Source organism: Telopea speciosissima, chromosome 4 (assembly GCF_018873765.1).
Source record: "Telopea speciosissima isolate NSW1024214 ecotype Mountain lineage chromosome 4, Tspe_v1, whole genome shotgun sequence".
NCBI classification, from domain to species: domain Eukaryota; kingdom Viridiplantae; phylum Streptophyta; class Magnoliopsida; order Proteales; family Proteaceae; genus Telopea; species Telopea speciosissima.
In genome coordinates, this window is record NC_057919.1 from 59,414,719 (window position 1) to 59,442,283 (window position 27,565).

Consider the following 27,565-nt stretch of genomic DNA (forward strand, 5'->3'; position numbering starts at 1 on the left):
TAATGGGTTTAAGATTTTTATTTTTTTTTAATAGGTCCTACTCTATTCTATTCTAAGGAGGAGGCAAGTTGTGAACCAGGAGGCTAGAACCAAAAACCTCCAGGTACCGATGGGTGTTTACGCACCACAAGTCCACAAGCTACCAAGTGCGCTAGGCACTTGTTCACTTTTTACTGAAATGTAATGGGTTTAAGATTACTCAGTTAAAACCTAAAGTTGGGTTGGGCTATGCAGGGATTGCTCTCCACACCTTGACTTGGGCTCAGGTCAGGCCCAGCCCGCCCAATCCCATCCCTAGGCTAAAGCCCGTTATTGTTACCATCAAATGGCCTAATAATGTGTTCTCACTAGTTATTATGCCCAAAAAATTCACAATCAACCCAAAAAATTTGAAAAACAAATATGTGAGGGGGTGTAGGTATACCTGGTGTCCCATACACATCGCATGTTTGTCTAGATGACTTAAACCTCCCTCCCCCTTCCCCCAAAACCAGAAAAAAAAATCCCAGTTTCACTCTGCGCTCACAGCCTCCTAATCAACAAAAACATTTTCTCACAGCACTTGAGAACTTGTTCTGATACACATTACATAAGGGGAACAAATCACTTTGAACTCCTACCACAAGTGGACCACAAAAAAATTATTATGAATAAATAAAATAGCATTGTTTTAACCAAGAATTCACAACAACGTACCAGCAATCACCTTTTCTTTTTGGTAAATGAGCTTCGCCGTTCAACTTCTCTCTCTGCAATTTGAACACAGAACTCCGCTCCGAGCATCTCATGGATATCAACGTTCTGGAAGATGCTATGTTCAACTGTCTCCATGATCAATTCAACATTAAGACTGAATCCCAAACTGGACAAAACCCGAACTGCATTTGCTATCCTACATATGCCCTGCCTTGTCTCTAGTAGAGTGTAAGTACTTTCTTGCTCTTCAATACTCATGGATCTTCTATCCAACTTGCTATTCTGTTGTTCAGATTTATTTTCTGGCTCTTCCATCATATTATCCCTTTCTACATGCTCGCCAACCCAGATGAATCCATTACACCCGAGAATCAAATCAACCGCATACTTTTCAAGGTGGTGGAAATGTTGTTTGCGTCTCTTCACTAAATAAGGAGGGATTGTTAGCAGTTGACCCCTCTCAAGCTGCATTATCAATTAGAACCACAAATCATATATAACGACAACCTGAAATTGATAATATGTTTCACATAACCTGATTTATCATGTTGAGAAACTAAGATGCTGAAGCCTTTATGCGGGAAAGGCATTATATTCATCATATTACTAAAAGTATATTGAAAAATTGTTGTTGCATCACCCAACTTTAGAAGAAGCTTTTGAATTGCAGAATTTTGGAGATGAACAGTTTTGCATCTATGCAATTCAAACGATAAATACCTAACGAAAAGATACCTTTCCATACTTCTGGCTTCTTGCTTGAAGATGTAAACTGCCATCATGCTGGAAACCACGAACTTCAGCCTAAAAAATAGAAACAAGATAGACAAAACGAATCAGTGTTTTGCCAGAATCACTCGAGGATCTTTAGAAGAATGGGCAGAGAAATTTCCTTAGAAATATCATAGTAAAAAATAGTGCTTGTGCAAGATACAAAGTTATCCACGTGCTCATCGGCATATGGTCCACCTGTCATTTTTCAGAAGCTAGTCCCAAGCTAATTTCATTTGAATTTCCTTGGAACACAACGACACTCAGAACAAAGTTATAAATACCTTATTCATGAGAAGGAACTTGTCCAGTCCTATGTGCCCATTGGGATTTGATCTACCTGTCCCTTCTAAAAAACTAGCTCTAATTTGATTTTAATTTATCAAGTATTGAATGTCCAAGGAAACTAAGTGAAACTCAAACTAAAGTGAGCCAATAACTTCTTCCTGACCGATTGAACTGTCCAAATATGAATACTTCCACAACAATAAAAGTTTAGTAATTCTAGGCACTGTCTTAACATATTAGCAGAGCATAACACCTTTGCGTCAAAAAAATAAACTTATACTCGGTCTTCAAAGGATTTCAGAAAAAAGAAAAATTAATGAACTTACACATACGACATCATTCTCTTCAAAAATGCTGCGCATATTGAGCTCATCAACAGCAGTTCGCCGCCTCTAGCAATTAAAAAAATAAGTGACTCTAAGATGACAGTTAAGCGAGCAATAAAAAAAATGTGAATTTAAAATGACAGTTAAGCACCTTGAAGCTTTAAAATGTAGTGCAAACTAATCAAGAATTAGAAATCAGACATAATAAAGCAAACCTTTTAATGGTTAAAGATTCATCAAAACTGCAAAAAGATTCCCTGGACTGATGTCACTAGATTCCATTTCCTTCTCAGTAAGGGATCTTCAATCATGTGCAGACGTGGTCACTGATCTTAACGATCCAAAAGATGTGCAACCATCTGTATTGGCGCCACACACACACACAAACATACAATCCTAACTAGTAGGTTCAATGTCTCACTAGGGTTAAGAGGTTCAGATTGCCAAATTGATGTAGGTATCACCTAGGCCTTTGATACTCGGATCGGGAGAGTAAACATAATTTAACTACAAGGATGCTAAACAGGACAGATTCGCATCCTGTCAATAAAATAAGATAACTTTCAACTCACAACTCTGTTTGGGGTGATTCCAGTTGGAGATTCAAGTTAACAGAAAGGGCTACGACTTTGGTTCTTTAGGTTTTCAAAGATTCTGGAAAAAAAGAAGGTGATATTGGCTTGTGAAGTAGAGGTTGTAGCACAGGACGAAAATCTGGAAACAAAGGAACAAGTCGTCAATATTTGTGTGCAACTAAGGGATGAAAGGAGATGGATTGGTTTCAGTTATACGGTCTAATAGGGTATGGAATGATGAGAAAATAACAAAAATTGAAGACATAAAGAGATGGAGAGAGAAGAAGGATATCAGCCCCAATGAATCAACTCTTCTAGGTTGTAAAAGGAGGTAGAATGCATCAACACTTCCAGGCTGATGTTGGCAACTCTTCTAGGCCACCACCATGGAGGCTTCAATACTTCTAGATTGAAGGGGAAACATAGCTTGGTTTCAGGATGGAACAACACAACTTGGTTCTATGGGAAAGTGCTTGAAGCAAATTGCGAATAAAATTGATACTAATATGGGGTTACAAGTGAAATCGCCCAGACCATTTAAAGGCCTTTGGCATGATGAAAAATGACTCCAATATCCCCCCCCTACCAAGTAATTATAGTGGTTACAATAAATCCCAAATGTAATCATATGGTGGACTAATGACAATGAGAAAAAACAAAGCAACAAAAGAGAAAACCAAAAATAGGCTTCTTGTAGCAAGCCTCGATGTCTAGATGCAATCCCCAAGGAAGAAAATGCTCCACACAAAGAAAGCACAAGAGAAGGCGCAAGAAATGGGGAAGTGCAAACATTGAAGAAATCTACCCACATAGGAGCTGCCTAGGCTTGCTTGGGTTGGATATTTGGAGTTGACTGGGGGACCGGCCATGAATGGGGTTGATTCTTGGTCTTGACTTGGCCCCGGGCCTTGATACGGGCTGACCTCCTAAGTGGTTAATATGTAGCAATGTGATGCCCTTGGGTTGCATGATTAAAATATGGGTTAGATAGACGTACCCCCCTAAAATGCACCCAATATTCCTCATGTCCCCCCTAAGGTTCTGACAATTCCGCACGCACTCCCTAAAAGTTACACGTACCACTCCTACTTTTCAACCTAAAGCCTTTTAAGTCCACGCTGTTAATTTTGGGCGTTAAATGCTATTCTGAAGAAGGTAATGTACAATTATACCCTTTCTAGGGCTAAATTACCAAAATGCCCTTAAGTTAAAAAACAAAAAAGACAGTTAAAATAAGTAAAATACCCAAATCGCCCTTTCTCCCTTTCCCTTTCTCGATCAAACTCCCTCAACCCTAGTTGGATCTCAGCAGCACCCCCTTCATCTTCTCCGATTGTTGAAATCGTAACTCAATTATCCAACCAAAGTCCTGTGAGGTTGATTCTGAAAAACATCAAATTGTCGAGCTTCTCACTGGTTCCCTACATCGTTCAACCCAGAAGGAAGATAGTTACAGGTGCAAATGCGATAAACACTATATCCCTCCATTCCACTAGATCAAGATATCTTCAAAGAAAAAGTTCTTAACTTCACGAAGTATTCCGATAATCCTCAAAGAAGATTAATCAATTTATTAAACGGATCCAACTTATAAAATTCGAAATAAAAGCAAAACAAAATCACGAAACAAATATCTTCTAAAATTGCAGCTGTAATAGAAGACGACAACCTATAAACATTGGATTCCAAGGGAAACGGCGACATAGATAATATGAAGTACTTGACTTATTCTATTGTAAAAAATCGAAGAAGCAACCCTAGAAGATCTCTGGAAGACAAAAGTGGAGAAAATATATATAGATAAAATGGCAGATTTGAGAGAAGCAGAAACCAATGCTTTCAAGAAAGACAAAAAAAAAAAACAAGGAAGATTGGAGAAGAGAGGAAAATCCAATTTAATCAATTAAACTCCATTGCTGAGCTCAAAAATTTTTCCCCCTTATATGATTTGAAATACAGATAATGTTGCTGTTTTGTGGAGATCCATTGAATCCAAAGCTGTTGCTATTGGGGATTTGTGGTACAAGTGCATTTGTAAGTATGTGGATGCACAATGTTGCAAAGAAGAAGAAGAAGAAGGAGCAGAGAAGAAATAGGGCTGGGCAAAAAGGTCTTTTCAAATTAAGAACAAATAGGTCAGGGCAATAAGGTCTTCTCAAATTTCAGGAGCGGTTAGAAGAAAGGGTAGTTTAGCCAGTAAAAAGTTTTTAACATTTAACGCCTGAAATTAACGGCGTGGACTTAAATGGCTTTAGATTGAAAAGTAGGGGTCGTACATGGAATTTTCAGCAGGTGCATGCGGAATTGTCAAAACCTTAGGGGGGTATGAGGAATATTGGGTGCATTTCAGGGGAGCTATATATATATTTTTTGTATAGAGGGGGGGCCCAAAACTCCCTATTGCATCCCTGAAACTATTCATCTATACCCATTTGGAAAATTGTATATGTTAGGAACCTCATCATATGAGTAATTATTTTTTATATTCACAAAGAAATACACAACTCACCTAATTGTTGCAAATACCCTGTTGGTTATATTGATACTTGGGGTTTAAGTAATATGCTGAAAATTGACATATAGAATTATAGATATTATCAATTTTTTATATATTCTATGAAGGTATGAATAATAAAATCTAGGAAAAATTACACTGCCACCCCCTGAGGTTTGTATTAAATACAGAGCGACTCCCTGTGTTTCTAAATTATACAGTCACACCCCCTGAGTGGCCGGTGAATGGACGGTGTTAAGTACTACATTTTAAATACCAACTTTGCCCTCTTCTAATATCCTGTTAATACTCAGTGGGAAATTCCAACTTCGCCCTCTTCTTCCCCAAATTTGAAGTTGCCTCCATCGCTGACCTGCAACTCCACCGCACAGGTATTCATTTATGCATCTATGTCTTCTCCCTCTATTCTTTCTCGGATTTTTTTCCCTGCTCTCATTCATTCGCTATTAGCCCTAAAAAATCTGCAAACCCAAACTTTGAATCTCGACCTAACATGGTCTTCGTTGAGTTCTCCGCAAAGGTTGCAGCGAGAATTGCAGCATCATACCTTGCTTGCAATGGATCAAAAACCCAGAATCCCAAGCACATGCCACTGTCTTCCTCGCCAAGTTCTATGGCCATGCGGGGCTTATGAATCTCATTAAAGCTGGACCTGAACACCTCCGTCCTGGTAACTACCCCCTGCGGCGGCTGGAATTTGTTTCCCTAAGGAGAAGAAATCTGAAAAACCTTTTTGAATTCAATCTCAGAGTTTCAATGATAGAAAGCCTGATCTGCACCTCGGAAAGGAAGAAACCCGTAGATGGGTTCTCTGTTTCTGCCTCATCTTCTTCTAATGGAACTCTGTTTCAAAGGAGGATCGAATTTCATCCCGCTTGGAAGTCTTTCACTAGTTTTAGTAATGGCAGTGAGATTTCCATATCAAGACTTCGAATCCCACCTCGGATTCTTAGAGATCCGCCTCCCTAAAGGCTGTTGCATTGGCTTCGGTGGGGAAGAAATCAAAGGGCGGTGATTTTTTTGAAATTGGGTTGGATCCAGAGCTTATTTCTGGAACTACGCTTCGAAGAATCATGAGTTTGTTCTATTGGGTTTTTTCGTTAATTTGATTCTGTTAAAAATTTGGGTTTTGGGATTCACTGTCATCAAAACCGATAAAGTGAATTTCCATTTGTCACTGTTTATTGAACATGTTTCAAGTACTGCAATAAGTTCGGCTTATTCGTTGTGTTCCGGTTCTCTTTGAGTAGGAATTAATAGAATATTTTGCAGGGTGCTGGGTTGGAAAATCTGGGGAATACTTGTTTTCTGAATTCAGTATTGCAATGCCTGACATATACAAAGCCCTTTGCCGCAAATTTGCAGAGTGGGAAGCATCAGTCTTATGTGAGTCTCTCTCTCTCTCTCTCTCCCTCTCTACATAGTATCAGCAGGAAAGATGAGTTCTTCCTTCAGTCTAATTTGTCAAATTCTTCCGCTAGAATTTATACGATGTTGTAGATGTAAATGTCCATAAAGCTTGCAGCTCTGTCAATCCGCCGTTGAAGCGGTTCAGAAAAGTGCTCCGGTGGTTCAAATCTCCTCTGAAGCAGCAGGAGTAACAGGGCAGGGGAAGGGAGTGGGAAGGGATGGTAAGCTCAAACCCCTAATAGGGGTATAGTAGTCATTTTAAGTCATGAATTACCAACACCCTACCATTTAACAGGAATGATATAACGGAGTGGGGCTGACTGTAACAACTAACCAAACCTCAGGGGGTGTGGCTATATAATTTAGAAACACAGGGGGTCGCTCTGTATTTAATACAAACATCAGGGGGTGGCAGTGTAATTTTCCCTAAAATCTAATGTGAATTAGACACAAAAATTAAATACTCACCGTGAGGTCGTAGATCAGCCTCCGGTGTTTAACATATATATAATTGAGCTCCATCCGATATGTATTAACCTTTTTTTTTTTTCCGATTTTTGTTGTAGGAAAATCATTTTTTTTTACCAAAAAAATATATATTAGAAACAGAAAAAATATTTCAACACCGTGAGGTCGTAGATCGGCCTCCAGTGTGATATATATATAATCCACACCCATACAAAAAGTATTACTCATATTTTTTCCAAAAAAAAGGTTTTGTGGATAGTAAATTTACCTAAAATGGAAGTAGGCAGCACCCAAGTCTTCTTTGTAGTGAATCTCAGTACAAATGGTGAAGATTTGGCCAAAAAATGGAAGAAACCACTGCTCTCTTGATGTTTTTCTCCTTCTCCACAACAAAGAGCTCTAACTCGACCAAGAGAGTTCAAAATTTCGAACTAGAGGTCGACTTCTGGCTTTTTTATAAAGAGCATTTCACTTAAAAGCCGATATCTCACGAGATTTTCGAAACTCACGAGATGTCGGTCAAAATCTCGATCAAGATTTTTGATATTTGACATTTTGTGTTTCATATGATATCTTGTCTCAACTAGCTTGAGTTTACCAAGATTTCCGAGATTTTGGCGAAATCTCGGCGAGATTTTAAACTATGTTATGGAGGGTGTTGATGTGGTGTATGTATTAGTATTACTCAGCAAAACCAGTGTTGAAGATACGGTTTTGCCTACCATACCTGAACAAGTGAAGCCACTTTTGAGTGAGTTCCAAGATGTGTTTCCATTAGACAAGGGAGACATTCAGCATCAAAATGAACTGATGCACAAGGCCCCCCTTCCAAATTTAGCACATTACTAAATGAGCCAAGTAGAGCATGAAGAATTACAAGTTATGAAACTCTTGAACAAGGGTTTTATAAAAGAGAGCCTCAGTCCGTATGCCGTTCCAGCCCTCTTGGTGCCCAATAAAAATGGAACTTGGAGAATGTGTGTTGATTGTCGAGCAATCTTCGACAATCAACAAGATCACCATCAAGTACCACGTCCCTATTCCTCGCCTTGATGATCTGTTGGACCAACATTCCGGTGCCACCATTTTCTCCAAGCTAGACCCAAAAAGTGGTTATCATCAAATCCAAATCACGATTGGAGATGAATGGAAGGCGGCATTCAAGACCAAAGATGGACTGTTTAAGTGGCTAGTCATGCCATTCGGATTGTCTAATGCACCTTCCACCATCATGCGGTTCATGACCCAAGTTTTAAAGCCATATCTTGGGAGGTTTGTTGTGGTATATTTTGATGATATTCTTATTTATAGTAAGTCTATTAACGAACACTTGCAACACCTTCAAGAAGTGCTACATGTCTTGAGGAAGGAACATATTTATGCAACCCCCGACAAGTGCTACTTCATGGTGGAACAAATCCTCTTTTGGGGATTTAACATTTCCAAGGATGGCATATCAATCGATAATGCCAAAATCAAGGTGATTCAAAAGAATGTCCACCTCCAACCAATGTGCATGAAGTTCATAGTTTCCATGGTTTGGCTTCTTTCTACCGGCGATTCATAGCCCATTTCAGTTCTATTGCAGCCCCACTCACTTCATGCATGAAGAAAGGAGTCTTTGAGTGGACCAATAAAGCTCAACGGAGTTTTGAGCTTCTTAAGGAAAAGTTGAGCATCCGGAACCGGCATTGGGGGAGTCTTGAATCAAGGAGGGTGTCCAATTGCTTTCTTTAGTGAAAAGTTGAATGGTGTTAAGCTCCGTTATAGCATTTATGATTTGGATTTCTATGCCCTTTTCCACACTCTTGAGCATTGGCGACTGCCGACCATACTTAATTCATAGAGAATATTCTACACAGGCCATGAAGCTTTGAAGTACATTTCATATCAACAAAAACTTAACTCTCGGCGTGCAAAATGAGCTGAATCTCTTCAAAAGTTCTCACGTTCCACATCAAGCATAAGGCGGGTGTACAAAATCAAGTCGTCGATGCCCTTAGCTGCAAGAAGGGCTTGCTTTCTACATTGCGCACTACCATGCTTGGTTTTGACTCTTTTCAAGAATAGTACCAAGAAGACAACTACTTCTCCAAACTTGTCTCGGATGCCCAATACAAGCTACTTGTTGATTATACCTTATGTGACGGTTTCCTATTTAAGGGGAATTGACTATGTGTGCTGAAATACTCCCTTCAGCTAAAGGTAATTGAAGAAATACATAACGAGGGCCACATTGGGCGAGACAAGACTCTATAATTAGTCTCGGCAAAGTACTTTTGGCCCCACCTCAAAAGGGATGTGCATCGCCATGTGATGAAGTGTCAAAGGAACCAAGTGGATAAGGGACTAAACACAAATGCAGGCCTCTATTTACTCTTACCAATACCACAAGCCATGCACACTACTAGGTAAGGATTCCATTTTTGTGGTGGTTGACAGATTCTCTAAGATGGCACATTTCATTCCATGCCGAAAAAATATGGTTACTTCCTGTATTGCCAATCTCTTCTTCAAGGAAGTCTACAAGTTGCATGGTCTCCCTAAAACTATTACTTCCGATCGAGATACTAAGTTTCTTAGTCACTTTTGCCGGCAACTTTGAAAGAGCATTGGCACCAAATTACAATATGGTATGGTGTTTCTGCCCCAAACCGACGTAGTCAATAAATAATTGGGAAACTTGTTGTGGACCTTGATTGATGACAATCCCCACCCTTAGGAAAGTTGGTTGTCTCTTGGAGAATTTGCATTTAATTGTTCTATAGCCCCTTTGTCATTGTATATGGACAACAACCCAAGACGGCTCTTGACCTCACACCGATTACATTTCCGGAACGAACAATTAGCAAAGTGGAAGACATTCTATCTGAAATGAGGAAAGTCCATGAATATGTGCCCCACAAGTTAGAAGATAAGGCGGAACTCTACAAGTAGGCCATTGACAAGCGACATCAAGAAGTCATAATCAATTCCAGTGATTTTGTATGGGCTTACATGCCATCGGAGCGGCACCCCATTGGAAGCTGTAACAAGCTTAGTGATAGAAAGATTTGATCCCTTGAAGTTCTGGCAAGCATCAACCCCAATGCTTATCAGATCAAGCTTCCATCCCACATGAAGATTCATGATGTTTTCAATGTTCACCATTTGACACCTTATATGTGCGAGTCTGCCAATGATGATGACTTGAATATGGAGACGAATTCTTTCTTGCAAGGGGGGGAATAATCAATAATGCAATCAAGGGCATCACATTGCTACACAAGAACCACTTGCCCGGGGCCAAGTCAAGACTAAGAACCAACCCCATTCATGGCCAGCCCCCTAACCAGCTCCAAATATCCAGCCCAAGCAAGCCTTGCACCTTCTATCGTGTTTTCCTTGTGTAGAGCATTTTCTTCCTTAGGGATTCCATCAAGGTGGAAACAAGAGTATATGATGTGGAACTTTAGTCAACCTTGGAAATAAGATGCTTTAAGATTAGTATATTAAAGACGGAGTATATGATATGAAACTTTAGTCAAACTATGATGGATAATGACATGATGAAAATTAGAGGAGAGAGAGATACCGCCAAATTTTAGATATTTGGGGTCTACCATAAACAAAGAAGGTGACATAGATGATGATGTATCACAGAGCATTAAAGTGGGATGGATGAAGTGGAGAGGTACGACCGGAGTATTGTATGACCAAAATATTCCTTTAAAGCTTAAAGGAAAGTTCTACAGGACTGTTGTCCGATCAGCTATGATGTATGGGGTGGAATGTAGAGCAGTTAAGAAGTGTCCATAGCGAAGCTATGTGTTGCAGAGATGAGGATGTTAAGATGGATATGTGGCAAAACTAGAAAGGATAAAGTGAGGAACAAACGTATTAGAGTTGATGTGGGAGTTGCCCCGATCAGCAACAAGCTCCGAGAATGTCGTCTAAGGTGGTATGGTCATGTTCAACGGAGGCCTGGGGACTCACCAATAAGGAGTGATCTGATCCCAATTGAATGAGCTAAAAGAGCTAGGGGCAAACCTAAAATGACCATAGGAGAGGTGGTGAAGAATGACATGCATAGTCTGGGCCTTCTGCCAAGTATGACCTCAGATAGAGTCTATTTGAGGGCAAGAATCCGCATTGTCAACACCATATAGCTGAAGATTTTCCTGATTTTCGGGGCTACCCTCTTTTCTCTTTCTTTCATTTTCCATTTCTCACTTCTCTTATATCTTTTCTTCATTTTTATTCTTCATTCCTCTTACTTCCATTTCCCTTAGTGAGGACCTCAATTTTCCCTACTTTGTTTTGAAAGGATCCATGTAGCCAACCCCATTTAGTTAGGATAAGGCTTGAGTTGTGAATTGTGAGTTGTTGAGTTGGATTGCATCAAGATCTTGTAGATTGAGGCTTACAACAAGAAGCCTATTTTTAGTTTTCTCTTTTGTTGCTTTATTGTTTCTCGTTGTCATTAGTCCACCACATACCTTGGAGACTACATTTGGGACTTATTATAACCACTATAATTACTTTGTGGGGGGGGGGGATATTAGTCGTTTTCATCATGCCAAAGGCCTATAAAAGGGCTGGGCGATTTTATTTGTAACCCCATTCAAGTATCAATTTTAATCCCAATTTGCTTCAAGCACTTCCCCATAGAACCAAGTTGTGTTCTTCCCCATGAAACCAAGCTGTGTTTCCCCTTCAATATAGAAGTATTGAAGCCTCCATGGTGGCTTAGAAGAGTTGCCAACATCAGCCTAGAAGTGTCGATGCATTCTACCTCCTTTGACAACCTAGAAGAATTGATTCATTGGGGCAGATATCCTTATTCTCTCTCCATCTCTCTATTTCTTCAATTTTTGTTATTTTATCATCATTTCATACTCTCTTATACCCCATAACTGAAATCAATCCATCTCCTTTCACCCCCTTAGTTGCACACAAATATTGGCAACTTGTTCCCTTGTAGAGATTTACGTCCTGTGCTACAACCTCTACTTCACAAGCCATTAGTTTCTATTAGTTTCTCTAACTGGAATCACCCCAAATAGAGTTGTAAGTTAAGGTTTGATGCAGATTTATCACCAAACTGGGCTTCTTTTATTAAGAATAAGTCTCGGATTTGGTTATATACATGTTGGACCTTTGATCCCATGGGTTTTCTATGTAATAGGCCACTTTTATGGGCCTAAAATATGGGTACATGAGTTTCATACGGGATTAGCCCTATACTTAGTTTATTTCATGTTTTTAATGTTTTAAATTGAACCGGTCCAAAGCTAGTTTGAACCAGTGGTTCAATTTAAGTGATTTTAGTAGTTTTTTTTTTAATTGTTTAGTTGGGCTGGATTAGGACTCTATTTTGAGTCTATTTCAGTTTCCTAGTCAGTTTAAGTTAGCTAATAGATTAAGGATTGGGTTAGGCCTTTCCTTTTTAGTGTAGGAGTCTAATTTTGAGTTTATTATATGAAGTTGTAAGGGGGCAAAGTATTGAACACGAATTTGATTAATAAAAAATTAGTTTTTCGCTTGCTGCCTTGCTCTATTGAGTGTTGCCTTGTGAGTGATATCAAGGTGAAGGAACTGGTTGATCTCCAATTGACTCATTGTGTCTTGTAGACCGGGGGGATCTGCTATAAGGGATTGGTGGATCACCAATTGACTCCTTGCATCTTGTAGATCGGAAGGACCATTGTCTTCAAGCTACTGCCATTGAAGATCTGCAACTCCAAGTAAGTATTCAGCATTATTAACCATCCCCCTTTCTTCCCCTAATCCTCTAAACCCACCCCCTTCGATCCCCATTGTCAACTCCTTACTACCTTACTCATCCATCATTAATACCATAGATCCATTAGAACCCTAAAACCTACAACTATTCTTCTTCCCTTCTAGAAGCTCACATGCAAGGTAATTTTCGCGAGGATTCTGCCCAACCAAATCTAACAGTTAGAACCTGCTAAAATTTTGATCGAATCTTCTTCAAACCCACCCTAATAGAGACTCGGTCCAAATTTCATAACCATCCACCCAGCTGATTGTGTGAAATTACACTTTTACCCCTCTCTCCTTTATTTCTAATAGGAAACCTCCATAACTCCAAATTTAACTATCTGATTTAGCTTTAACTTTTAGTATATATTCCCCCCACCCTACCCACACTCGACCTAACTATTAATCCCATTCAACCACCTGAATTCCTGTTATTATAAACCCTAGAGTCCATCATCCTCCACCTTTCAAAACCCTAACCCTAGTTGCTGCCCAAATCCATCTAACCTATGTCTACCCATCCAACACTTATAAAACCTAGTTCGTTTGACTCCCCTACACCTGCCTAACTTTATCACATAAGATACATCCCCATTACCCTAACCCTAACCCTAAAATTGACCTAAAACCTCAATTCTGCCTCCATCAAACCAGCAGCTCTACAGGTCCTGGTTGTCTGGCTCCTAGTAGGTCTCCTACCTATCTAGGACTACATATATTCATTTTACTGACATGGTGCATATATTTCCTGTTTAGCCTCTTTGTAGGCTTGAATTGTGTTTACTCTCCGGATCCGAGTTTCAAAGGCCTTTGTGAGGCCTACATCACAAATACTCTGAAATTTGGTCTATGACTGATCTAAGAGGGTGGCCCTATAATTGGACAGTTGCATTGAAGATGTTGGGTCATTGTAGTTCTTTTTTTTATATAACACCTTTCCAGCAGGTCATAATCAATGGTGAAAATTTTATCCAGGCCAATTATGGTCGCACAAATAAGCCAGTCAGACCCCACAAAGGAGAGCCATTCCCCAGATGTATCAGTATTTTTGGGAGCTTTCACCCCAACCTAGCATGTCTTTCCTCATTAATGTATTATCTCCTGCAATGTGACTTCCGTGGGAATTATTGTCATGCAATCTCAATTGTGAAATCAAACAGAATGACTTCAACCACTTTTCTTCACCAAACAATACCCCGTAGCTTATTAGATCATATTTTGTGGTGTGCCTAGAGATTTGGTTTGTTAAATGTGGTAGATTTAGATTCTGAGCCCTAGCTATTTCATTGTGCTCTATACAGAAGTGGAAATTCGATGTACCCAAAACATGATTATGAATTGCCATTAACCTTACAATTTTGCCCCTCGTAATGTTCTTTAAATTTTCTTAGATGGTAGGGGTAATTTAGTAATTTCATCTCTCCCTCCTGCAAATTATGGCAATTCCTTCCCTTTTGTATTTTTTCTAATTTCCTTCCCCTTTTTCGATTGTCTCACTAAGTGGGGTTTAGATTTCATTGGTTGTTCACAAATTTCCATCGTTTATGGCTTATGGTTTCATGGACATATCACTCAGTTTTCTGGAAAGGTTTTCCTGATTGCATAGTTCCTAGTTTACAGTTAATGGTTGTGTTGTGGTTTCTTAGTTCCCCAATAAGGTTGAATGGTTCAATCATTCATAGCTTAAGGTTTCATGGAATTCGCCTCACGGTTTTACTTTCTGAACACAAAAAGAAATCCTAGGAGATAATATAAGCATATTCAGCAAAAAAATAAAAAAACAAAGCAAAAAACATAAACAATGTAAACCAGTAAAGTCAAAAACTGATATAATATAAGATGCGCTGTCACAAGCCCACAAGGCGACGCATCCTAGGTGTCCAAGACGTCCGCCTGTCTTGCATCAAGAAAGGCTTGTTGTCTCCTAGAACCCAATAAGGCGCATAAACGGTGCCCAGGGGATACCTTGATGTCTATGATTTGAAGAACATGATGCATAAAACAAGGCGCCAAAAAGAGAGGTTGATACCTAATTGTAACCAAGTGTGGTTACAATCAGATGCTTTCTTTCCACAATAATAGAGAAATAATAACTGTGACTACTACACTGCATGCTGCAAGCATCTTAATGCAGGACTGCATATTCAAATGGCCACCTTCTACCAAAAGTTAAGTAACCAGGCATTGTACAATATAAAAGTTATCAACACTGCCACGTTTTGAAGAAGATGCAGGAAATATCAATGTTTTACCTGGATACCATCAGGCAAGTTCATTGACGAAAGCATCAAGACTGCATCCTGACTAAAATTGATCTCTAGTCTCCAACGCTTCGGAGCAACCTGTCAAATAAATTTAGAATAGAGACAAATAGAATCATTCAACAGAGCCATTTACAGCAATATGCAAATCAAGGAAGTTGAAAGATTAGTTCAAATTTATCTTCCACGGTAATATCATGTAATGAAATTACAAAATTTCACGGAAAGTTAAATACAGTCAAATATCTTATCCAAGATGCATGTAGATTCGTATTGTCAATTGCTTGAACAGTTTTTGTCTCTTTCTCTTCTTGATCTATGCACCTCCATTTTATTTTTCGATTAAGCATTCTTGTTACCCAGTAATTAAAAAAGAGAATATAGAAGGCATCAAATTCTAAATGTAACTCCATATAACTTTCAAAACATATCACCTTTCTATCCACACAGAAGGCATGAGTTAGTAGACAATAAAAAGGGTTGCCAGTTGTAAACCACCATAATTCAAAAAGTGAAGTTGTTTTGGAAGATGGAACAAAAATGAATTCACAAGCCAGATAGTACACCATACGATGCAGCACCAAGTAGGAAGGAGAAGAAGAAGAAGAAGTCTTGACATTAGGGCTTAGTTAGGGAGCCATAGCTTAGGTTTACATTTTAGTATTTCCTTTCCATAGTTTATTTTTTGTTATTTAAATTGAACCGATTTAAATTGGTTGCATCCAATTGGTTCAATTTGGGTCAATTTAAGTTATTTAGCTAAGAGTTTTTTTTTAACTTTAGTAGGGGTAGTTAAGACATTTTACAGTTTTAATTACTAGGTTTTGAATTATGCTCCTTCCCTTCCATGATTTATCAAGGGAGAGGTTATTTGTCACTAGGATTTGGCCGTTGGCCCTTTATTATAAAATTAGAAACCGTGGGAGGCTCCCCCACAGTTTATTTGAATTAAAAAAAATCGAGCTTTGCTTGTTGGCTGCCATTGTTGCTGCTCCTTGCTCCTTTGTGAGTGTGCATGCATCCTTGTGGATCTCAAGGTGGAAAGGGATTGGTGGAATCCAATTGACTCCTTACACCGTGACGGTTGGGAGGATCTTCTTCAGCTGGAAGGTGATTCTATCATTTGATCACATAGCTGCTGCCTCCATTGAAGATCTCCGTCAACAAGTAAGTTATTTGATTAATTTTCAGTCATCCCTTTCTTTTCCCAGTCCTCTACAGTCTACCCATCATTTCCCTTTTTAATTTTATTTGAATCCCATCAAAACCCTAAGTTCCATTAATTCCCATCGACCTCCATAAACCCCAGTGTTCTAAATTCTGTCCAGCCATATCCTATCATCCAAATCCCCGCAAACTTCAGACATAGCATCACTACATTAACCCTCTAGCCTGCTGCCCCATCTTCAATAGCTAAGCCCTAATTCCCCTTCATCTCCACTAAAACCCTAAATAGTCAAAAACCTGTTCAGACCTAATTAGCCATCCAATTCAGCCCAAATTACTATCGAGTCTCCCCCTTACTGTTTAGAGCACTCGATCCCAAGCCTAGCCCTATAATCCCATTAAAAACCCTAGTTTTAGTCTAAGTTCTAAAACCCAAAATCCGAAATCCTAACCCTAATTTTCTGAAATTTAATTTTTTAGTTAAACATCATCCAAACCTACATTAATAGCTTCTCCTAGACCTGCCCATCAATACCCTATAAGATTCATCTCCATATTCATAAACCTAACCCTAGATTTAACCTAAAACTGCAATTCTATCCTCTGAAATTGCAGAACCAGCGGCCCCTTGATTCCATTATTATTAGATCCTTGATAATTAGCCTCTAGTAGGATCCCTCCCTATCTAGAGCTACATTACCGTATAGTTCACGTTAAGTCAAAGAAGGCATACTTAAAACAGACGAGACACAAGCCACTAATATATTTTCCATCCTGATCATCTGTTCTTCACGATCAACTAACCTATACATTTCAAGGACAAGGCACTAACATGGCTTGGAAACAGATTGAATCTTAATTGGGAATGTAACCTCTCTAAAGTATCCGGCACAATTATTTATAGGATGGACAGGAACCAAAATATAATAGGAGGCATCAAGAACAAACAGAGCCATAAATTAAAAAAAAAAAAAGAATACACTCAAGAACAATGAATTCAACAAAAGAGAATACTAAAGAAATCAAAAATATGCACCACAGTTGTCCAGTCTTGAACTCTCAAATCTTGAGAAACATAAAATGCAATTTGACTTTTCAGAAGCATTCTCTGAAAACATAGATGATCCTTAAGCATGGCAGGAACGAGTTTTGGTGGTATCCTGAAGTCCCTGTATAGTCTACTAACCGCGGCGGGGGGGTGGGTGGGGGAACCCTATAAAAGCATCCATGAGCACAATGTCCTGAGTGAAGAATTACAATTCTGAAAGGATAGAATAGCTTACACAGCTCAACTCCGACTAAAAATTGTAATCAAGTTAACCACAATTGCTTCGAATGTACCCTATAAAAGCATCCATGAGCACAATGTCCTGAGTGAAGAATTACAATTCTGATAGGATAGAATAGCTTATGCAGCTCAACTCCGACTAAAAATTGTAAATCATACTTAACCACAATTGCTTCGAATGTACCCTATAAAAGCATACATGAGCACAATGTCCTGAGTGAAGAATTACAATTCTGATAGGATAGAATAGCTTACACAGCTCAACTCCTACTAAAAATTGTAAATCATACTTAACCACAATTGCTTCAAATGTAAACAAAGGCAAAATAAAACAATAATAGCCCATCCAAAAAATAATAATAATAATCAATAAGAAACAAGAGGTCTGTGAAAATCAGATTTTGGAAGATCACTTTCAACCTACTTCAATGACACGTCCCACGATGATATCTCCAACCTCCGGCTTGTACCTACAAGCATATCATTTATAATACTTGTCAAGCTTTGCAAACATAGTAGTTCTAAAGCAGAGATCATATACTTAATTGACAAAATGAGGAAAAATTATGAAAAAGACTTAAGACTTTGGACTTTGGACTTTGCAGAGCGAGGAATCGCAGGTACCTGGCCCTTAAAGCTCGGACGTAGACGAGCTTGTTAACTCGTTCCACTACTCCGCATAGAGTCGCAACCACTTCGCCATCAAGCTCAGAAGTTCCATGCCCCCTTAATCCAACCGGACGAAGATTTTCTTTAACATAAATAAATTTAAAAGAAAATTTAAATGGGCAAATACAAAAATAGAGATGAGTGAAACCAGGGTTTATAGAGTGATACTTGAGGACGCCGTCTTCGTGGTTAACAGGGATGGTGTCGGCGACTGTGACAGAAGCAGAGGAGATGGATTTGGAAGCTAATTCCTGAAGCTGCTGCAGAGCTCTCCGTAACCTAATTTTCTGCGTTTGATTTAGCGGAAGCTGTAAATCTCTCAACGCGCTCATCTCTCTGCGTCTGTATGAAGATCACAAATTGAACTGCTCAAGAGAGGGAAACTAAGAACGTTCGCTAATCTGCTTTACTTACCCCTCCCTCTCCCAGCCAGGGTTTTAAAACGCGAAGTCGGTGACGGAATTGCCCAGTGCCGATTCCGATACGAATCGGCATGAATCGTTTCGAACCAATTGGTTCTTAGCAATATATCGCTGAAAATAAGGGGTGCAAGTTTGACCCTGTAGCACCGAACCCGTCGTGGCCCGTCTCGAGCCCAAACAGGGTCTGGACTAAGGTGTCAATCGGTATGTTTTCAGTAATATGGTACGATTTTGGTATGGTACAAAAAACAGGTACCAGATACCAATACTGTGCTGTACCATTTAAAAGCCATATTTCTAATACAGATATCGTACCGCTTTGACATGATATAAATACGGTACAGAAAATGGTATAGGTTCGGTACAAAAACGGTATAATAGACGGTTTTCACCCAAAAGAAACCCTATTGGACTGAAAATTTAGGGTTTGAATCTCGACTCTGAACCCATAAGAGTGCGTTTGGTTGCGTAAATCCTTTGGATGTTGTCTGATTGGAGATTGTCATCTATTTGAGTTACCATCAAATGAATCGTAATTCCAGAAAATAAATTGTTTGGTTACCATGATTCTGTGACATGATTCTTTTGAATAAACTGTTTGGTCACCCTGAGTCTATCACTTGGATTTACCTTGAATCTATCTGAAATACTGTTTGGTTATCCTGAGTCTGTGAGTTAGAATCACTTTAAATCTATCTGAAATACTGTTTGGTTACCCTCACTAGGTCAGTTGGAATTATGTTTTTTTTTTTTTTTTATATTTTATATTTTGTTTATTTTAATACATGGCCTTCTTTTCTTACTTTATTAAATTTAAAATTAAAATGCCTAGACTAAGAAACATAGAAATGAAATGATCATAGATGGAAAACCAGTGGCCAAGAGAAATCTAAAATCACTTGATACTTTGGGAGAGAAAAAAAAAAAAAAAAAAAAAAAAAAGCTCCTATATTAACAGGGGAGAGATGCACTTTTGCTTCATTGTTTCACCTACACCACTTCAACTACAGCCTAATAGTCTGGTCTTTCATGCTAAGGTCTTAAAGAAAACTGAGATAATTTCTTCTAACTTCCCATAGTTGATGAGTTAAATTCCTGAGTTTGCAATTGAATCAAATACATACCAGATAAATATGCACGCAATTAAATGCCCATTAATCTACCACGATTACACAAAACAATTAACATAAAAGACCATCAAAATACCACCCATCCATCTTCTATTCGGTTAGACCCATTCAATCTAGGGTTACAAATATAGAGATACATTGTTTCACAAATTTTAATTTAATTACATGAGTCACATGTTTTGGGCATACACCCCCTCCCATACTACTTCACTTGTTAAGATTAAGTGTTTTGACAGCATCAAGTAGCTCCTCCAATGTCTTAATATGTTGTTTGGCATCTTTAATTTTTGCTGTGAGGTATCCCATCAGATAGTCCTTGGATTGACATGGTGTTGGTGAGATGGTTGGTGCATCCATGACATTATTCCTTGGTACCTGATTTGAAGATGAAGATTCTCCCTCATCTATGAATTTAAACAACCCACAACCAACTGAATAGCACCCGAAAGGTCAGATTTGGAATTAAGTTTAAGTTATTGAAGTCGCATCTGGCAAAAGACAGAACCAGATCTGATTTCAGTGACTTGAATCTCGCAATTCAAGCAGTATTTCGACTTCAATCTTTGCAATTTGAGTCTCTTGACTCTTGAGGGTGGGAAAGAACAATCTCATAGGTGATGAGGAGAAGCAGAATTGTTGAAGAAAGAGTCATATTTTTTACCCAAACCAGAGCAGCCGTATATGATGAAGAGAAGCAGATTTGTTGAAGAAGGTTCTGTCGCTCTGGGCGACGGGAGGAAGCGAGGAAGGGGAAAGGGAAACTGGGAAAGGCTAAAACGCCTTAAAGGAATTGGGGATTAGGCTTTACTTTAGGTAGTTTTTTTTTTTTTTTTACAAGTTTACCCCCCCAACACCGTACGGTTTTGGTACATACCGACGGTATTCAATTAAAAATCGATGCCGTACCGTACTAAGGTCAATACTATTTTCTTATACTGTACAAAACCGTTTTTGTAACAGTACGGTTTGGTACGGTTGTAAGCGGTCAATTTCGGTTTCGGTTCCAAATTGACACCTTTAGTCTGAGCTAAGATATTTGGCCCTGAGAGCGGGTCAGGGCCAGAAATTTCTAGCCCTGAGGTAGGGTCGGGTTAGGCTAGGGTTGAGGACTCGGGCTAAGCCCAGCCCGACCCTATTTTAAGTTATACTATAAATATATATTGATATAGTATATATTATAAACTTTAAACGTCACCCACATTTTTTTATATAATATATTATATATGAAGATAATAAGTGATATAATACATTTTATTATAGTGTTATTTAACATAAAATTGATGCGTTTCTCCCCGGCCCATTCCAGCCCATGCATTTTCTTCCCCCTCCCCATGATCAAGGTCAATCAGGGTCAACCCAGCCCGACCCTGAGGGCGGGTCAGGGTTGAATTTTTCAGGCCCTAACGAGTCGGGCTTGGGCCTAGCTGAGGGGACTCAGGGTTGAACTAGAGTTCTATAAAGCCCGGCCCAACCCGACGTTGTTGCAGCCCTAGCTGAAAGTGGAACAAGCTTCGGACCAGGAATTGGTAAATGTTAAGAAATCGATCCAATTTAACTGAAAATATTTTTAAAAAATGGTTAAGAAATCAAGAATTGATTATGGAATGGCAATTCTGATTCCAATACAAGCTGTAGCGATTAAGTTATCAGTGGGAATCAGGATCAATGCGTCAGCCGATTCCATCGAATTTGCCGATTCATTAAAACCCTACACTTAGCCCTACTATATGATCCCTAGGAGCCCATGGGCCCACGATGGTAAGGAGAAAATGACTAACGAGGGGTGTCAACTGGTTGGGTGTGGTCGGGCCTTACTTGGTCCTGCACATATGAGGTCCAAAATAAATACCGATCGATTATGTAACAATCCTTTGATTAAGAAATCGATCTGATTCAACTGAAAATATTTTTAAAAAACCAATGTTAAGGAATCAAGAATTGATTACGGAATCGCTAATCCGATTCCAATACAAGCTATAGCGATTAAGTTATCAGTGGGAATCAGGATCAATGTCAGTCAATTCATTGAATTGGCCGATTCATCGATTCACGATTGTTGAAACCCTACTCCAACCCTACTATATGATCCCTAGGAGCCCATGGGCCCATGATGGTAAGGAGAAAATGACTAACGAGGGGTGTCAACCGGTTGGGTGTGGTTGGGCCTTAATTGGTCAGGTGCATGAGGTCCAAGATATATACGGATTGATTATGTAACAATCCTTTGATCAAAAGCTAAGACAATTTAATAATAGATTGGTCGTTTTGGTCTTTAATCAGTTTTGGTTCAATCAATCTATAATCAGGCCTAAACGATCATCGGTTCTTCGGTCATAATTGAGATCAAGTAGGGTGTCAATTTCTAGGCCGAAGCAATTGGACTGAGAAAAAATGACCGGTTTAGGATGAAAGTAATCAAACCGAATCCTTATTGGATCGGGTTTTTTTAATTTATGAAACTATTATAGATTGAACCGGATTGACTAAGACTCGAACCAAATCATATAGATTGAACCGGATCGATTAAGAATCGACCCAAACCCAAAACACGATACGAATTAAAACATACACACACACAATTTGATAAAAATCGATTATTTTCAACATAAATGGGAGAGGGTTTCCAATATTGTGCCCATTGGGAAGGAATCTACATAACACTCCAATGGTTGTCTTGAAAAGGGTATCATTCACATAGGACCAACATATTCAGAATAGGAGAGAGAAAATAATAACAATAATAAAGCCTATGTGAGAGAGAGATTGCACTTTGGCAATGTGGGAAAGCTCTTCCCATACTATATAGGCAAAAGGTTTTGTAGCATAGTCATGCTTTCAACCATTAGATGGGCATGATCGTGTATACCATCCAACGATCGTGCACCATGCACGGCTGTGTACGAAAACTCTACCCTACTATATATATGAAAAACTGAAACCAAACTAGTAACATCCCGATAAAGGCCATTAAGCTAAACCGATAAAATCCCAAATTGAACTGGACCGAAGCCAAATGAATTGAACTTTAATTTAATGATTTGGTTTTGGTTTGTTTCATTATCAGCTTAAACTTGTTCAGCCCAATCGAAAACTGAACCAAACCAATCAATTGGACCCCTAAATTAATGGCTTATAAAAATTCATGGAAACCAAGACCGGACCATTTAATAAATGGTCTGTTTGATTTACCCAACTGGATCAGGTCTGATTGGGTTAATCATTGAGGGCTTAGCTTTGACATGCCTACTAATTACTAGAATTTAAGGAAGGTCTGCGTTTGACAGATATTATCCTCTCAAGTGCAGTGCACTGGTCAGTGCACCTCAATTAATCATCCAATCACAAAAACATGGACAGTGATGTCTTTTTATCCTCTCTAGTCTTGTTGTGTCTTATGTCCATTCTTTTTTCATATAGTGAAAATCAGGCCAAGCATCCACTCTGCTTCGGAGTTTTTCCATATCAAGGGTTTTTTTCATCATCAAAATCTCTGTGTTTACTTTAATGTCTTCTTCTCTTCTAATCTCTATCTTGATATTTGACAAATATGCTTTATGGTTTCATTCCAAATGATCTCTTACATTAGAACATCGATATGAACCTTTGTCCTTTGGTTCTTGGGAAGTCTACTATGTTGTTGATAATGTTCAAGTCCATCCATTGTATTTATGGACTATTACAATTGATATCAGAGTTGTCCTAACCTCTACGATAGTCTTGTTGTATCATGTATCACTTCTTCATCTTCTTGTAGACACCAAATTTTTGTCACCCCTTGGCGATGACGATACAAGGAGGCTCAACTTTATTTTGTTTCAGCTTAAATAATTAAAAAAGAGATAAAAGAGGGATTTTTAATAATTTTAATAGAAATTGAATGTGTGGAACTTGGGTTACGATCTATGAGTGATCTGCCCAATTTTGAACCCATTTCAGAATCTTTGGAAGGGTGCCATATGGCATCCAACTTGGATCCTGAAAAAGCCCTAATTTCTAGGGTGACCTTACTCTCCCTATAAAGGGAAAGAGATGAGGTCATAAGTTAGGGAGGGCCGTCATTTCAGGGAAAAAATTTCAGAAAAAAGGAGAGAGAGAGAGAGAGAGAGAGAGAGAGAGAGAGTGAAATGAAAGCTGAGATAGAGAAGCCGAAGCTTCCCTGAGCCAGGGAGACCAGCTTTGATGCACCTTCTTCCTCTTTTTTATATTGATTTTTAGCTTTTCTTTCACTAGAGTTAATTGACCTCTCCATTTTCTGTCTTCCAAAAAATGAGACCACCTGCATCCTACAACCCATCTCTTCTTTTCGTTTTTGAAACCCCCATTACCTTAAAACGTATTCATCAAAACCCACTTCTTCTCATCTTACTTGCATAATCCATTCAGAAACTCTTCCCATCTTACTTGCATAATCCACTCACCTGAAACTCTCCATTGAAACTCTCTCCTATAACTTTACTCCATTTTCTCCACTCAACTACATCATCATCCTTCCATCATTCGGTCTGATGGACCAATAGTTCGTGATAGACCAGCCAAGCCCCACATCAATTTGAAGTTTGAGTTTGAGAGTTCAAGATTGAGAGCTTCTACGGACTTCTTTGAAATCAAATCACGTTCCCGTGGTGGTTGTCCAAGTTGAGCCATCTACCTATGACGGCTTGAAGCTCTTCATCATCTTCCTCCTTGTCGAACTCGTGCACATTTTATGGCTACAACTCCAAAAGCCGAATACTTCGCTTTCCCTATTTTAATTTTTGTTATTTATTTTCTTTATAATCTATAATTAATTTTTGGTCTGTAATAATTCCCCTATCCCCTGGCTTTGAGTTCCCTGTCGATCGATATCGTGACCCGCCATCATCTATTAAACCTCTGCAATTTTTGTTTATTTTATTTAAGTTTATTTATGTTTGAATGTTGTTGTTCTATTTTTTTTATTATTATTATTTTGTTCTTGTTGATATGCTATTCCCCCAATCCCCATCGATTTAAATCTTCTTTCATGTTCTATGTTGAATCTATGTTGTAATATATATGATCATTTCTATTTTTTGGTGAGATTTATCATATGAAATCTTACGAGGCCTGATCCCCATCCCCTTTGGTTTGGATTTTTAATGCATGTATGTCTTACTTAACTTCATTATGCTTATTCCTTTCTATGTGAGCTCTATTCTACTTTCTCCAAGCCATTTCTTGTTGTGTGATGTTCTACCTAACTTTTCCAATGATTCTAATTCAGGTAAATCAGATTTCGAGTCTGCATAAGAATCTTTGATGTTTGTGTTCATGATTTTTCAAAATAAAATGGATTATTTCTCTTTCGATGTAGGCCCAATTTAGAATATCTTTGAATCCAATCAGATTTAATTTTACTAAAGCCTCGACATAAATTTTGTAACATGTTCCAGATTTGATTCCTTAATCGAAAGGGTTAGATGGTTTTAGGGTCATTGAATTTTTGGTTTGGGCTTTATGTGCCATGGGTTAGGCGGATCGGTGTTTGAATGTTGTGGATTTTAGACATCATAGCTTTCTGAACCCCATTTAGGCTTTTAATATTTAAATAAATGGGCCTTCAAACCTTAGATTGAATGATTAGGTGCCTTGACTGAATAGAGCCTTCTGGGCTTTGAATAATAATAAGATAATGGGACGGATTGGTTTAGAGAATTGGTTTTGATTTTGGGTTTGGACCACGTTTCAGATTTGGTCCCTTAACCGATGGGCTTGGGCTTAGGAAGATTAGGCCTACATTTGGTCTTTGAGTACAAGGGATTCAAAAAATGCCAAGTTCAGGTTTGATTATTGTTTTAGATTCATGCATTGACCGAGTGTGGAGAGCCTAGCCCATGTCCAGGTTTGTGAGTGCATACCGCCGTTGAATATGGGAACCATGTGGTTGTACCATTTAGATCCCTTTAGGCCTGCTTAGGATTTTAAAATTACCTTGGGGTTTGAGATTTGACTTCTGATTTGGTATAGAACTACGACGTGTGAGAGGAAGAATGCCTACTAGTGGCTTGAGTTGAAATGCGCAATGTATTGGGGCCTCCTTGGAACGTAGGTGCATGATGTTTAGGACAGGATTTGGGCTAGCCTGTCATCTAACTTGTAGATGTTTAGAATAATTTCTTTGATGTTTGCTTGGCATGAGTAGGATAAGTAGATTTGCATGTTTAAGTGTGTGGATTCCATGTATGTCATGTCTAGCCAATTTAGAATAGTTTAGCCTATATGTTGCATGTACTGATGTAATTAGATTATATGTGTTCACCATGCTAATTAAATTAACTACTTGTTATGTTGAATTAATCATTTCAGGTACCCTAAGGTAGAATAACATAGTAACTTGGTGTAGGGTTGCATGTGACATATTTAGATGCCTAGTTTAGGACAAATGACATAAAATTAAGATTAGTTAATAAGATTAGTGAGCAACAATGGTCTAAGGAAAGGATAACCGGTTTCGGCCGGCAGACTGCGTGCCTAACACCTTCCCAGTCCGTAACTTGACACTTACCCAGTGATCTGGGCAGATCATAGCCTATCCATTAAGAGTCATCAGTCTTCCCCTTCAATGAGAGAAATTTGCGGGTCCTAGACCCTTGTCTAAGTGGTGGCTCCTATTTTATCCATTTACCCTCTTACAATGGTACTAGGGTCATTGCTTTAGGGTTTACCAGCGAGATCCGATTTGCATAAGAACAAAATCCCCTAGCGGGGTGGATTTTCCTCCATTGTTCTTACACTTCCATATAGTGTAAATTAGGCTGAGCATCTACTTTGTTCCGAAGCCTCCAATACAACAGAAGTCCCTCTATTTCAAGGGTTTTCTTTGTCATCAAAATCAATAGGTTTAATTCGAGAAAGAAAAGATGAAAATAAAAGCAGAGAACCCAATAAAGAAGAAAAACCCAATAAATAATCTGAACTTACCTGGGACTCTGGGAGACATCTTCAAAAGGAGGATTCCAATTGCGACTGTTGGCAAACCAAGTGCATTTGAGACGTAGGTTCGATGCAGAAAAATGTGTTGTTTGTCAATGGTCCAGAAGAGAACCGAAAATCTATCATATTCTAAAACTTTCATGATCACTCCTTCCTATCACCCACCTTTATAAAAGATATTCACCTCGTCTTTCTCCAACAACATCTGATGTTCTTCACAGGGAGGTAGAGGCCTCACATTGAGTTCAAAGATCATTACTTCTGACGACTTCTCACCTCCTCCTTTGAGAGGAACTTAAATCTTTTTATAAGTCGATAGTAATTCCTAAACTTCGTTGAAAGTTGGATTATGACATCTTTAAACCCATGATTGGGCCATATTTATGCGTAAAAGTGTTATTTAGTTTTTTATTTTAATTAAAAATTTATGATTAAATTGATTCCACTTTGCTATTTTCTTGTGATCGTAGGATTCCAATGGTGATCGGGAATTTTGAGATAATTGGTTGTTATTGCGCATGCATGAAACTATTTATGAGATTCCAGAGATTTTCGATACCAATCTAGTACAAAGAAGATGTGATTGAATGGTAAAACTAGGTTTTTCAAGAAAAGAAGAAGGGAGTTATTTTTGTTGTAGAAAAGAGAAGAGAGGGTCGGTGGGAAGTATTCTCCATGTATTCTCTATTCTAAATCTCCTAAACCTCGCTTTCCTAAAATCCCTCCCTCTAAAACCCTCTCATTCTCTCTCCTAATTCCCCTAAAATCTCTCTCTTTTCTCTCTTAAGAATTCCTCCACGGTTTTGCTAAACTCCCACATTTTCTAAAATCCTATTCTCTCCTAAATTCCCTCCACATCATC

General features: G+C 38.7%; 1 protein-coding gene across 3 annotated transcripts; it reads right to left on the reverse strand.

Annotated features, from left to right (window-relative positions):
* Positions 1–629: 629 nt before the first annotated feature.
* On the reverse strand, positions 630–27,565 carry LOC122660567 (exosome complex component RRP4 homolog). 3 transcript variants are annotated; one of them, XM_043855933.1, is made up of 8 exons: positions 27,560–27,565; positions 18,369–18,518; positions 18,156–18,257; positions 17,956–18,001; positions 15,068–15,157; positions 2,082–2,147; positions 1,432–1,500; positions 630–1,161 (listed from the first exon to the last, which is right to left on the reverse strand). In XM_043855933.1, the coding sequence occupies exons 1-8, from the start codon at positions 27,562–27,564 to the stop codon at positions 703–705; spliced, it is 987 nt and encodes a 328-aa protein (XP_043711868.1). In that variant the 5' UTR covers position 27,565; the 3' UTR covers positions 630–702. The 3 variants fall into 3 exon arrangements, with proteins under 3 accessions (XP_043711868.1, XP_043711867.1, XP_043711866.1); XM_043855932.1 differs by lacking the exon at positions 27,560–27,565 and adding an exon at positions 18,615–18,621 and having other exon boundaries at positions 18,369–18,534; XM_043855931.1 differs by lacking the exon at positions 27,560–27,565 and having other exon boundaries at positions 18,369–18,593.

What these genes read in the sequence shown, in the direction of transcription:
- LOC122660567 (XM_043855932.1), bottom strand. Translation starts at nt 18,532, where the DNA reads ATGAGCGCGTTGAGAGATTTACAGCTTCCGCTAAATCAAACGCAGAAA. An exon ending in GTCCGAGCTTTAAGGGCCAG is followed by an intron (nt 18,002 to 18,155) that starts GTACCTGCGATT and finishes ATATGCTTGTAG; the next exon opens with GTACAAGCCGGAGGTTGGAG. An exon ending in AAGAGAATGATGTCGTATGT is followed by an intron (nt 1,501 to 2,081) that starts GTAAGTTCATTA and finishes TCTATTTTTTAG; the next exon opens with GCTGAAGTTCGTGGTTTCCA.